This window comes from Protomyctophum parallelum, assembly GCF_964188405.1.
Source record: "Protomyctophum parallelum genome assembly, chromosome: 8".
NCBI lineage: Eukaryota > Metazoa > Chordata > Actinopteri > Myctophiformes > Myctophidae > Protomyctophum > Protomyctophum parallelum.
The window spans coordinates 22,291,253-22,302,911 of NC_139703.1; the positions used below are offsets into that span (position 1 = coordinate 22,291,253).

Here is an 11,659-nt window from a genome sequence, read left to right on the forward strand (position 1 = left end):
TAATGCGGGTTAATATCGGAATAGAGGGTATGCGTGTGACATCATCATCATACCGGGAAGTTATGCGGAAATGCCTACTGAGTGTCAAAACACTACTTTCTGGCCTTGACAGCCCCGTACAAACCTGTCCCCAGTTAACCCCTGGGGGTCAAAAAACCTTAGGTTTCGTTTTTGGCTCTCTATCCGGATTGGATGAAAGGCTTAGGTCCCAGCCAAAAACTAAACCACTTTTACACTCACTTTGCCACTCGATTTGCCACTCGATCTGCCATTCACTTTATGCATGTGCATACCCTCTATACTGATATATTATTGATTTCAGCTGTTTCAATTCTAAACATGCAAACATCACCCGCTGTAATTAATTCAGTTTATAAATTAGTCGCTTAATGGATACACTTTCAGTGTCTTTTTTCATGTCCAATGTATTTGCATTTAAGTTCATAAAGTTAGCGTATAACATAACTGCAACTAAATGCATTTGAAATTCAATTAAAAAAAAATAAACTTTTCAGTTCAGGATTCCAATTCAAAAATAGCAAAAATATAATTCAGGATTTCAATTCAAATATAGCAAATATAGCAGATCAAAGTGTGTCACAGTGCAACATGTTTTGATTTTGTAGATCTGCTATTTTTAATACGGCAGTATATGCAATGTGGCCCTCTGGAGTTAGTGTGGAACTACAGTGGCCCTCTGGAGTGAGCGTGGAACAACAGTGGCCTTCTGGAGTGAGTGTGGAACTACAGTGGCCCTCTGGAGTGAGCGTGGAACTACAGTGGCCCTCTGGAGTGAGCGTGGAACTACAGTGGCCCTCTGGAGTGAGCGTGGAACAACAGTGGCCCTCTGGAGTGAGCGTGGAACTACAGTGGCCCTCTGGAGTGAGTGTGGAACTACAGTGGCCCTCTGGAGTGAGCGTGGAACTACAGTGGCCCTCTGGAGTGAGTGTGGAACTACAGTGGCCCTCTGGAGTGAGCGTGGAACTACAGTGGCCCTCTGGAGTGAGCGTGGACCTACAGTGGCCCTCTGGAGTGAGCGTGGAACTACAGTGGCCCTCTGGAGTGAGCGTGGAACTACAGTGGCCCTCTGGAGTGAGTGTGGAACTATAGTGGCCCTCTGGAGTGAGTGTGGAACTACAGTGGCCCTCTGGAGTGAGCGTGGAACTACAGTCAGTGGCCCTCTGGAGTGAGCGTGGAACTACAGTGGCCCTCTGGAGTGAGCGTGGAACTACAGTGGCCCCTCTGGAGTGAGCGTGGAACTACAGTGGCCCTCACCAACGTGATGTCACTGATCACATGACCTCAACTTCTACGCCTCCAGTTCTAGGCTAAACAGAAGGGGGGACTTTTGTTTCATTATTGTTTCCACACAACAACTCCTAAGTTATATTAATGGCATATAGTTCAATGCTGAAAATGAGTGGTTTTCCCATTGTAAAGTCTGCAAATGCCATGAGTGTGCACATCCCCTTATATATTATGCACTATAGTGTTTAATGCAATACACACAGATTTACAAGTAACACAACATTTTTTGTCATCTGTTCTCGTTTGCTAGTATTCAAGAGTAAATGACGGTATACTTTTGGAGGTTCTTGATGTTTTTGTGACAGCTGTTCCTCCAGAAGGGGGGGGGGTCTATGAGTGGTCCTACTGTGTTTTGTACCCTGGCTGAATCCTCCGTGGTTGCGTTGGCTCGCTCACCCGTCTGTCTGTCTGACCATCTGTCTGTCTGTCTAGCTCTGTTTGCGTACATCGTGTGTGTGTGTGTGTGTGTGTGTGTGTGTGTGTGTGTGTGTGTGTGTGTGTGTGTGAGGGTGTGTGTGTGTGTGTGTGTGTGTGTTTGGTCACTTCACGCACAAAGACAAACACACGCACACACACACACTCGGAACTGGTTCAAAATTTGCCCTTCGCTAAATCCCACCCCAAAAAAGCGACTGTCCAATGCCACTATATTTTAACAACTGTTGCTATGCGGGTCAAGCTTTCTCCACCTCATAGCTGTTAGTGTTATGTGGACACGCCATAACGTCGAGAAAGTCACAACACGGCGGCCCACCCAGGTGATACTGATACTAATCACCGTCGTCTTACCGCGCAACATGAAAACTCCCGTCAGGCGGTCGTTAAAAGTTGATTTCTCCCTCTGTCATTTCCTCGTATAATTTCTAGTTCATTCATATAATGTCATGTGAATTTGTCCAGTGCTATAGCCTCTATACTGCAGGCCCGGTTGACTATAGATTTAGAAGACATTTTGATGCTGAAATGATCGATTATTTATATAGGGTTGAAATCCCGCCTGAAATCCCGTCATGATGCATCTCTATGGGTGAGAAGAGCAGCTTCTCTAACGATGCTATATCGTGCCTATTGGACAAGGACGGGTTGGGGGAGGGACTTATAGCGAAGGGGCTAAATGAGACGAGAAGAAAGACCCGGCCGAACCAGCTCAATCCCTAGCAGATGCCGTTAAGTTTAGGCCAGCAGTTTAGACTGGCGCGCACGCGCGCACGCACGGAGCAGACAGACAGACTGGGCAGTGGAATGTGTTTAATGTCCATGCCTCCTGTAGGGATCGTCTGTATAAGAAACGGCACAGTTGGAGAGGGGGTATAGGCACTGGACCACTGTTTGTGTCTGTGCATCAGTCACCATATGTGTCTGTACGTATACGTCACACACTTCACTGCGGGTCCACATGGGTCCACTCATCCCACCGGTTCTCCATATTACATCTGGCCCAGTCCGTTGGTGCTTTGCGCTCGGGACCGGTTGCCCCCAGTATAGTGTGTTGGTTCCCACATGCAAAGCACTACGTTTTGCAGGCTGCAGGCAGCTCTTTTGGGGTGTCTTTGGCAGAGTGTCCTGCTCTATAAAATATAGTCTCATTCTCCTGGCTGCTGTTTTCTGGCTCACCCCTTGGCATTCCGTCGTACAGGTTCTCGTTGGAAAAACGTGTGTACTCTTGCTGATGTTTAGAAGGAGAAAAAAAAGTGATATCTGTACATATATGTCTCTTTCCAGGAAGGAGCACAGCGCCCTGTCTGCACTTAACTGACCCCTCTCTCTCTCTCTCTCTCTCTGTCTCTCTCTGTCTCTCTCTCTCTGTGTCTCTCTGTCTCTCTGTGTCTCTATGTCTCTCCACCTATAGGAAAGAGCACAGCGTCCTCTCTCCGGTCAACATGTGGAACCTGCTCCTTCTCCAGGTGAAGAGAGAGAGCCGCGACCACGCCACGCTGTCTGACCTGTACCTCAATAACATCATACCGCGCTTCGCCCAAGTCAGCGACGATTCTGGACGTCTGTTCAAAAAGGTGCGCATGCACGCACAAGCACACACACACACACACACACACACACACACACACATTGTACGCCCCTTATACCAACCTTGAAACGTACTTTAGTTACATCATCAAGAACAGTGGTCCCTTTTTGGCCGGTGGAGTACACCGACATACCCAGCCAATCACAGTATACTTGTGCGCTCTGCTTGCACAAGTAATAAATAAAAAAATCACACCTTTATCATGATGAACATGTATGATCACTCTCTCCTCTCCTCTCCCCTAAACTCTCTTCCACTATGCCACAATAGAGAGTATATGCACATGCATGATTTTCCCATCGGGACACGTACGTCCCCCTCATCTAGACTGAGTGGCAAAACATTGAGCAGCATGTGGAGTGTCGGAGTTTGGAAGCGCTCGTTGGAAATCACTCAACCCTCCAGCGTATACGGTTGAGTTTCTAAATGTCACATAATGGGGCTGTCAAGGCTAGAAAGTAGTTTTTTGCCACTCAGTGGGCGTTCCCGCATAACTTCCAGGTACGATGATGTCACGTGCATACCCTCGATACTAGAGGGAGTGTAAACAACGATCTGAATTACCTACCACTTTCAAAACAAATCCGGTTTAAATTCTCCTTGTACAACACAAGGGCGTGGAATGCCCTGACCACCTCCCTCGTGAGAACGCAGATCCCTTACATATTTGATAACAGCCCTGCTAAAATCCACCTTTCAGCAGGCACAAGGGAGACGAAATGATCCTTCCCCCTGAAAAAAGGTGACGAGACAGCAATGACTTTTTTTTGGTGCTATCCCTTTTGAACTGACTGTTTGACTGTACTCAAACTGACTGTTTTTACATGTGTGTTCAATAAACTATTCAATCAATCCAGTGGTGCAAAAAGCACTCAAATGGTTTACTCCTAAGGGCCAATGCTGCAGTGCGGTAAAAGTCCTGTACAAAATGTAATGTAATGTACCAAAAGTAAAGTACTACACTGAGCCAATAGTCTGTGTGTGTGTGTGTGTATGTGTGTGTGTGTGTGTGTGTGTGTGTGTGTGTGTGTGTGTGTGTGTGTGTGTGTGTGTGTGTGTGTGTGTGTGTGTGTGTGTGTGTGTGTGTGTGTGTGTGTGTGTGTGTGTGTGTGTGTGTGTGTGTGTGTGTGTGTGCGTGCGTGCGTGCGTGCGTGCGTGCGTGCGTGCGTGCGTGCGTGCACGTGCAAAAGTGAATCAACCTGTGTTAGGAATGTCCTGGCAGCTCTCGTCGATTTCCATCCTGATAGTCTTTGAACTTCAGCACAGGCACGCACGCACACACACACACACACACACACATCCAACCCCCACAAGCCCATAATAGAGAACACACACATTTAGGCGTGTTTAACTGACAAACAGTCTCTAGTTGTTGGAGCAAATCATTTACGATCTCTAGGTGTTGGAGCCAATCAGATCTACAGCAGGCCCAAGGGCAGATCTACAAGCAGATCTACAAGCTCATAGCGCGTCACCGAGTGGCGCGCTACGAGCTTGTAGGTCTGCTATTTTTTTTTTATTGAAGAACGACTGACATAGAAACATAGCTTTTTCAGAAAACTGTCAGGATGTAGAAGACACTTTTAGAATCTGATCTCAGGTCAGAATGGGTTAACATTACGCCAGCAGCAGCAGCACAAAACCATTGTTTTTTTGTGGAGGGGTCAAAGTTGAGCGAGAGTTGCGCTATATTATGGTATATAAACGGGTCAACGATATAGGCTACAAATGACGCTAGTTTTGTGGATTCATTTATTTCTAATGCGTGGCCCCCCCACCAAATGACCGGAACTACTTAATATTCACCAAAAACGAGACCAGAACCCCCACCACGGGACTCAGGCAAACAATTGATACATTTGCAACCACTATATATTAATGGCAAGTATTCCATACCGTATCTACACCCTTTAAGTCCGAAGATCTGAACCAACCCTTAAGATGATAACTGTTTGACTCTTTGGTATATATAGGCCTCTAATCATTTTCTAGGGTAGAAAACACCCACAGGGGTTGTTTGATTTCAGAACATATGAACATAATGACCATAAGGTCGCAGGTCTGTTCTCTATTACCGTGTCTTTACTGTGTGTTTACTGTTTACTGTGTCATACACAGTTACACGCTGCTGCCAAGGAAGGGAGTCACTTTGCTTTGCACTTTGTCATCAAGTTCATCATCCCACACGTTTTGCTCCCTCTCTCTCTCTCTCTCTCTCTCTCTCTCTCTCTCTCTCTCTACATCATAAATGGAGTCACAATGTCTGCAAAGACCGTAGTTAGTTTTATAATGTCAGGGCCTTGTATAAGCGTCTAGGAACCAATCGTTTCATAGCGTCAGAGCCTACATACTCTAGTAGGAAGGAACTAATAGTTCCATAGCGTCAGAGCCTACAGACTCTAGTAGGAAGGAACGAATAGTTCCATAGCGTCAGAGCCTACAGACTCTAGTAGGAAGGAACTAATAGTTCCATAGCGTCAGAGCCTACAGACTCTAGTAGGAAGGAACTAATAGTTCCATAGCGTCAGAGCCTACAGACTCTAGTAGGAAGGAACTAATAGTTCCATAGCGTCAGAGCCTACAGACTCTAGTAGGAAGGAACTAATAGTTCCATAGCGTCAGAGCCTACAGACTCTAGTAGGAAGGAACTAATAGTTCCATAGCGTCAGAGCCTACAGACTCTAGTAGGAAGGAACTAATAGTTCCATAGCGTCAGAGCCTACAGGGAGGAACAAATAGTTCCATAGCGTCAGGGCCTACAGACTCTAGTAGGAAGGAACTAATAGTTCCATAGCGTCAGAGCCTACAGACTCTAGTAGGAAGGAACTAATAGTTCCATAGCGTCAGAGCCTACAGGGAGGAACTAATAGTTCCATAGCGTCAGGACCTATACAGACACTAGTAGGAAGGAACTGGCCACTGATTTGTTTTATTTTCTGTGCTTAGCGGGTTGTGGTGGGCGCTCTGTAATGTATATATTTTTAATATACTTTTTAATATACTACACCACATTGTAGTCATACAGAAACAAAGGAAAAACACAACACATGCGTCAAGACAAATAAGCAATTATATTGCAATTATATTTTATACTGTGTGTTTTTGTTATGCTGGAGTGCCAAGTTGTCGTAGTTTTATATTATAATGCCATGTTACATCGCGGTGCGTTCGTTTCGGGTCCGTCGCATCACGGAAACAGAAACTGCAAAAGCTTTATAGGTTTATCATTAAATAAAGCGCTAAATAACATGTTAATGTCGTTGTTGGCGGCTCGGGATTTCATTAAAAAGGTGTTAAAGAAGTCGTTAGCGGGGGATGAGTTTTAACACCCTAATTCAGTGGTTTTCCACCAGTGGTCCTTGAGGGGGTTCCAGGTGGTCCCCAGCTAAATGATGGAGAGTTGGTAACCAAATGCAACCTTATAGATCTTTAAATCTTGAGGGCGTGAAATAAAATGTAATTTTACGCTCTCAAGAGTTAGAAGAATTATTATTTTGATTGACGTTTTGCCTTTTATCTCTCCTAATGGTACAGCATGGAAACGTGCACAAAATATTCCAAATGTTGTGTCTGAGAGGCTAAAATGTCATCAAGTGGTGGTCCGTGACTCTAATGCTGAATAAATAATGGGCCTTGACTTAACCCATTTTGGACTGAGGTCGATTAAAAAAAGGCTTCTAAATCCTAATTCTTTTCTGAAAAACCCATGTTTCTATGTCAGTGGTGCTCAACCTTTTTCATGTCGAGGACCCCCAGAATTATCTGTGTTTGGTTGCAGACCCCCATCTGAAAATATGTTGTTCTATTGACCCCAGAAGCCAATATTTTAGTTAAAAATGTTCGCTCTGGCCTGGGCCGTGGCTCAGCGGTCCAGGCACCTTGGCTGGTATAGTCCAGTCTGGCAGTGTGCCGCGGGTTCGACTCCCGATCGCGACGGCCTTTACTGCATGTCATCCCCCCCATCTCTCTCCCCATTTCCTGTCAGCCTACTGTCTGTCCCTCCATAAAAAATATAAAATAAAGGCGAAAGCCACACAAACTTTTACTTTTCACGACTTTTCAAAAATAGCAGACATACAAGCTCGTAGCGCGCCACTCGGTGGCGCGCTACGAGCTGGTAGATCTGCTATTTTTCAATGGCTAAAGTAGAACATAATGCTTAAAACACCAACAGGGGTTCCCGGCGCCCAGAATGGGTTAAAAAGGGTTGAAAACCACTGCCCTATACTTGATCTGACTATACGGCGTCGGTGTCACACAAAATCATCAAAAGTAGCAGCTTGGGCTTGTAGATCTGATATACTTTTGACGCTTTCAAATTTGAATCCTGAAAAGTAAACCGTTTTGGACACACGCGAGGCTTTCCACCCCCGACAGACAACTTTTAAACCTGACAATTTCACAGCATGATGCGCGCAAAATCCGAAACGCCGTTTTAATTTCAACCGCAATAAATGTTCTCGTCGTAAATGCCACGCGTGTGACTTTATAGCCGCCTAACAATACTACGAATGAAATAAAAAATATTTTTTTTTTCACTGACCAAAGATGGCCATCAGGATTTATAGGCACTGCAGATGTCTCAGTAAATGAGCTCTCTGAGCGGTTTCTGCTGCAGTAAATGTAATGTGTCCTTTTGCCAAACAAACAAACACACAATCAATATTTATAATTTACGGTGCAATTCCAAGTCTAGTCGTCCAGCATGGCTGGTATAAATGCCAGCTATAACGTAAACCCCGGTACATGTACTCAAGTACTGTACTGGAGTACAATTTTGAGGTATATATATATAGCCTGCTTTTACTTTACTGGAGTATTTCACATTTTGCAGTACTTTTACGACTGCTCCACGATACATCTCGGATGCCAAATATTGTACTTTTACTTTCACTGCAATTATTTGAAACGTTTTTTGTCGCTAGTTACTTTGTAGATTTGTATTTTATTTTTGTTACAAAACATACATTAACCCATTCTGGGCGGGAACCCCTTTTGGTGTTAGCATTATGTGTTATGCTTTAGCTATTGAAAAATAGCAGACCTACAAGCTCATAGCGCGTCACAGAGTGGCGCGCTACGAGCTTGCAGGTCTGCTATTTTCGAAAAATCGAAGAACGACTGACATATAGAAACACAGCTTTTTCAGAAAACTGTCGGGATGCAGAAGACATTTGTGAAATCGTCCTCGGTTCTACAGTACTTAAGTAAATGTACTTAGTTACTTTCCACCACTGGGGGCTGGTCTGTCTGCGCTCTCATCCTGGCAGACATGTCGTTGGAACGGAAGACGAGGCCGTAACTCCCAACCGGCAGTAAAGTGAAGTGCAGTGCAGAGCCGCACACACACACACACACACACACACACCAGACGCAAAGGGTCAAAGGTTAAGCCTCTCTGATGGATAGGTATTGTTCTAGCGCCGCAGCGCAGATTGCTTTTTTTTTTTGATCTGACTGCTGCATGCTGGCCCGGACATTTATGTTTTATTTGTTTTCAACCAATAACGTTGTATTATTCTCTGACTTATTTTGCCGCCCCTCTGAATCCATGAATCCGTCTCTCTCCGTGGTCGTGTCTTGTTGCGTGCGTGCGTGCGTGCGTGCGTGCGTGCGGAAGGTTTATTTCTCTGTCCGTGACCTCACTGCGATGCAATTAGCTCATTGAGTAAATAATAGCTATACGCTGAAGAACAGCGAGAATAGCAATAATTTTATACTCAGGCTGGAAGTGGAAAACTCTAGACGTGTGTGTGCGTGTGCGTGTGCGTGTGCGTGTGTGTGTGTGTGTGTGTGTGTGTGTGTGTGTGGTGCGTGTGTGCGTGCGTGTGCGCGTGCGGTCCACTGGTCACTATCAGTCAGTGTCCAGGACATTGGCCACGGTGTCTGGATAGTGTAACAGCCTCATCCATCCTGGCATCACATCACATCTCCTCCCAACCAGACCCTCCCCCCCCGACCCCTCTCTCTCTCTCTCCTGTCTCTCATGCCCTCTCACCCACTCTTTCTCTCCCCACCCCCCCCCCCACCCCCCCTCCTCCCACTCCTCCATCCATCAGTTTATCTGGTCTGGAGTTAAACCTTCCTCCAGGCCCCGTGCATGCCTCCAGAGTCCAGAGACACCCTGCAGGTCTGCTGATGGATGGAGGCTCATATTGGGGGGTGCAATTTTGGGTGATGATAGAAAGTACTGCAGTCCAAAAATCTCACTTAACCGTATAGTCGCCGTTTCCCCAAACAGTGGGTCGGTGACTCTCGGGACTAGTCCATTTGTGTGCTTTTCAGACTATACGGCAGAGGATTGGGAGTGAACCTGCAGTTCTGACTGCAATGGGAAGTTCATTCCATAGTTCTGTATAGCCAGAAGGGAGAAGAGTCTGGGACGTGTGGATGCGTTGTCCCGTTGGCTGTTTTCAGTGACGGTTCTGCCTGCAGCCTCCCTGCATACGTTGGCCGATCTGAGTGCATGACGCAGGTTGTAGGGGTCTGATTAACCCATTTTGGGTGTGAACCCGTTTTGGTGTTGCTTTAGCTACTGAAAAATAGCAGATCTGCATGCTCATAGCGCGCTACGAGCTTGTAAGGTCTGCTATTTTTGAAAAATCGAAGAACGACTGACATGGAAACATAGCTTTTTCAGAAAACTGTCATTTTCAAACAGACATTTTTAGAATCTGATCTCAGGTCAGAATGGGTTAAGCAATATTACACGAGTGGGGGTGGTTTAACGTCATTACGCCTGCGATGCTGAATCAACGCAGCAGTGATTGCAATTATACAACAGTTACCCTTAAAACTAAGATAATCGCAAAAAGTAAATAATGACAGATGTGTAGCCACTACGACCGCAAATGTCCCAATTAACTAGCTCGCCTATAGCCACCGAGTCCGCCGCGCTCTGGGAGAACAGAGCAGCTGAATTATTTGTTTTGATCAAGCGTTCCAAGGTGCTGGTTTGAAGCACGGCTGGAAGGCTGTTTCAACCAATCGGATTGCTTCCTCGAAACGACCTGTTGTATAATCAGACTTTGAAGATAGTTCAAAAGTTTATTGGGACATTTGCAGTCGTAGTGGCTACATCTGTCATTATTTTACTTTCTTTTAATATCAAGCGAGCTGCAGCATTCTGCATCAATTTGAGAGGCTTAACCCATTCTGGGCGGGAACCCCTCTTGGTGTTTTTAGCATTATATTATACTTTAGCTTTTGAAAAATAGCAGATCTACAAGCTCATAGCGCAGCACCGAGTGCCGCGCTACGAGCTTGCATATCTGCTATTTTTGGAAAATCGTCAAAATGTGGCGCAAATCTTTGAATAAATATTATTTCAGAGCGAACATTTTCAACTGCATATTTTCAGATTGGGGTCGGCGGCCAATTACATATATTTTTGGGGGTCCTTGACATGAAAGTGAACGATGTTTTTCATAAAACTGTCATGATTTTGTCATGATGCACCAACTTATTCTCTCTCTCTGTCTCTCTTTCTGTCTCTCTCTCTCTCTCTCTTTGTCTCTGTGTCTCTCTCTCTCTCTCTCTCTCTCTCTCTCTCTCTCAGAGTAAGGAGGTTGGCATACAGCTGCAAGAGGACCTGATGAAGGTCCTTAATGAGCTCTATACGGTAAGACACACAAGCGCACAAGCACGCGCGCACACACACACATGCACGCGCACACGCACACGCACATGCACACACGCGCAGTAAGCTGACGTGGATAATGATAGAGGATATTTCACTTTCAAAAAACAAAACAATGTTTGGTCATTTTATCGTCTGCCCAAGCTTATGTGAAGTTTTTTTTTTAATATTCATATTAGCTGCATGCCCCGCCCTTTTCCTATATACTGTATACAAACCCATTGCAACTTCAAACTCCTTTTTTTTTTCATAAAATCTTTATAAATCTTTTTATTGAGATTTTCACTGAAAGATATCCCAGGATCAGGTAGACACAGTAATATTCATGATCACAATGATCATAATTTATTCCTTGGGTAATTATGACATATTTAAAGTAAGTACAGCATATAGATCTGATGTCTTTTGTTTGCATGTAATACAATACAGAGGCACAGAACCCCCCGAGCCCCTCCCAAAAAGTAAAGGAAATATATATTTTCTCCCCTTCATACCCAATTTGATAATATGCCGTAACGCATGTGGAGGAACACGCTATTCTCCCCAGTTCTTCTCCCCCCTGAACGGGCGGCCTGACCATCTGTACGGATCGTCAATGCAGCAACAGAAATCAACTCTCCCTCCCCAATCGGCTTCCCACCCATGAACACGTGGGAGCGCCCGACCAAGCCGAATGCACCATGCAA

The 11,659-nt window shown here is 45.3% G+C and overlaps 1 protein-coding gene across 6 annotated transcripts in view; it reads left to right on the top strand.

The window, feature by feature from the left end:
- Positions 1-11,659, top strand: part of srgap2 (SLIT-ROBO Rho GTPase activating protein 2) — a 129,647-nt gene that overhangs the window by 71,236 nt on the left and 46,752 nt on the right. For all 6 annotated transcript variants that reach the window (XM_083771595.1, XM_083771597.1, XM_083771596.1 and 3 more), the window contains exons 3-4: positions 3,158-3,320; positions 10,893-10,955. In XM_083771595.1, coding sequence (XP_083627721.1) covers positions 3,158-3,320; positions 10,893-10,955 — 226 coding nt within the window. The remainder of the gene's footprint in view (positions 1-3,157; positions 3,321-10,892; positions 10,956-11,659) is intronic.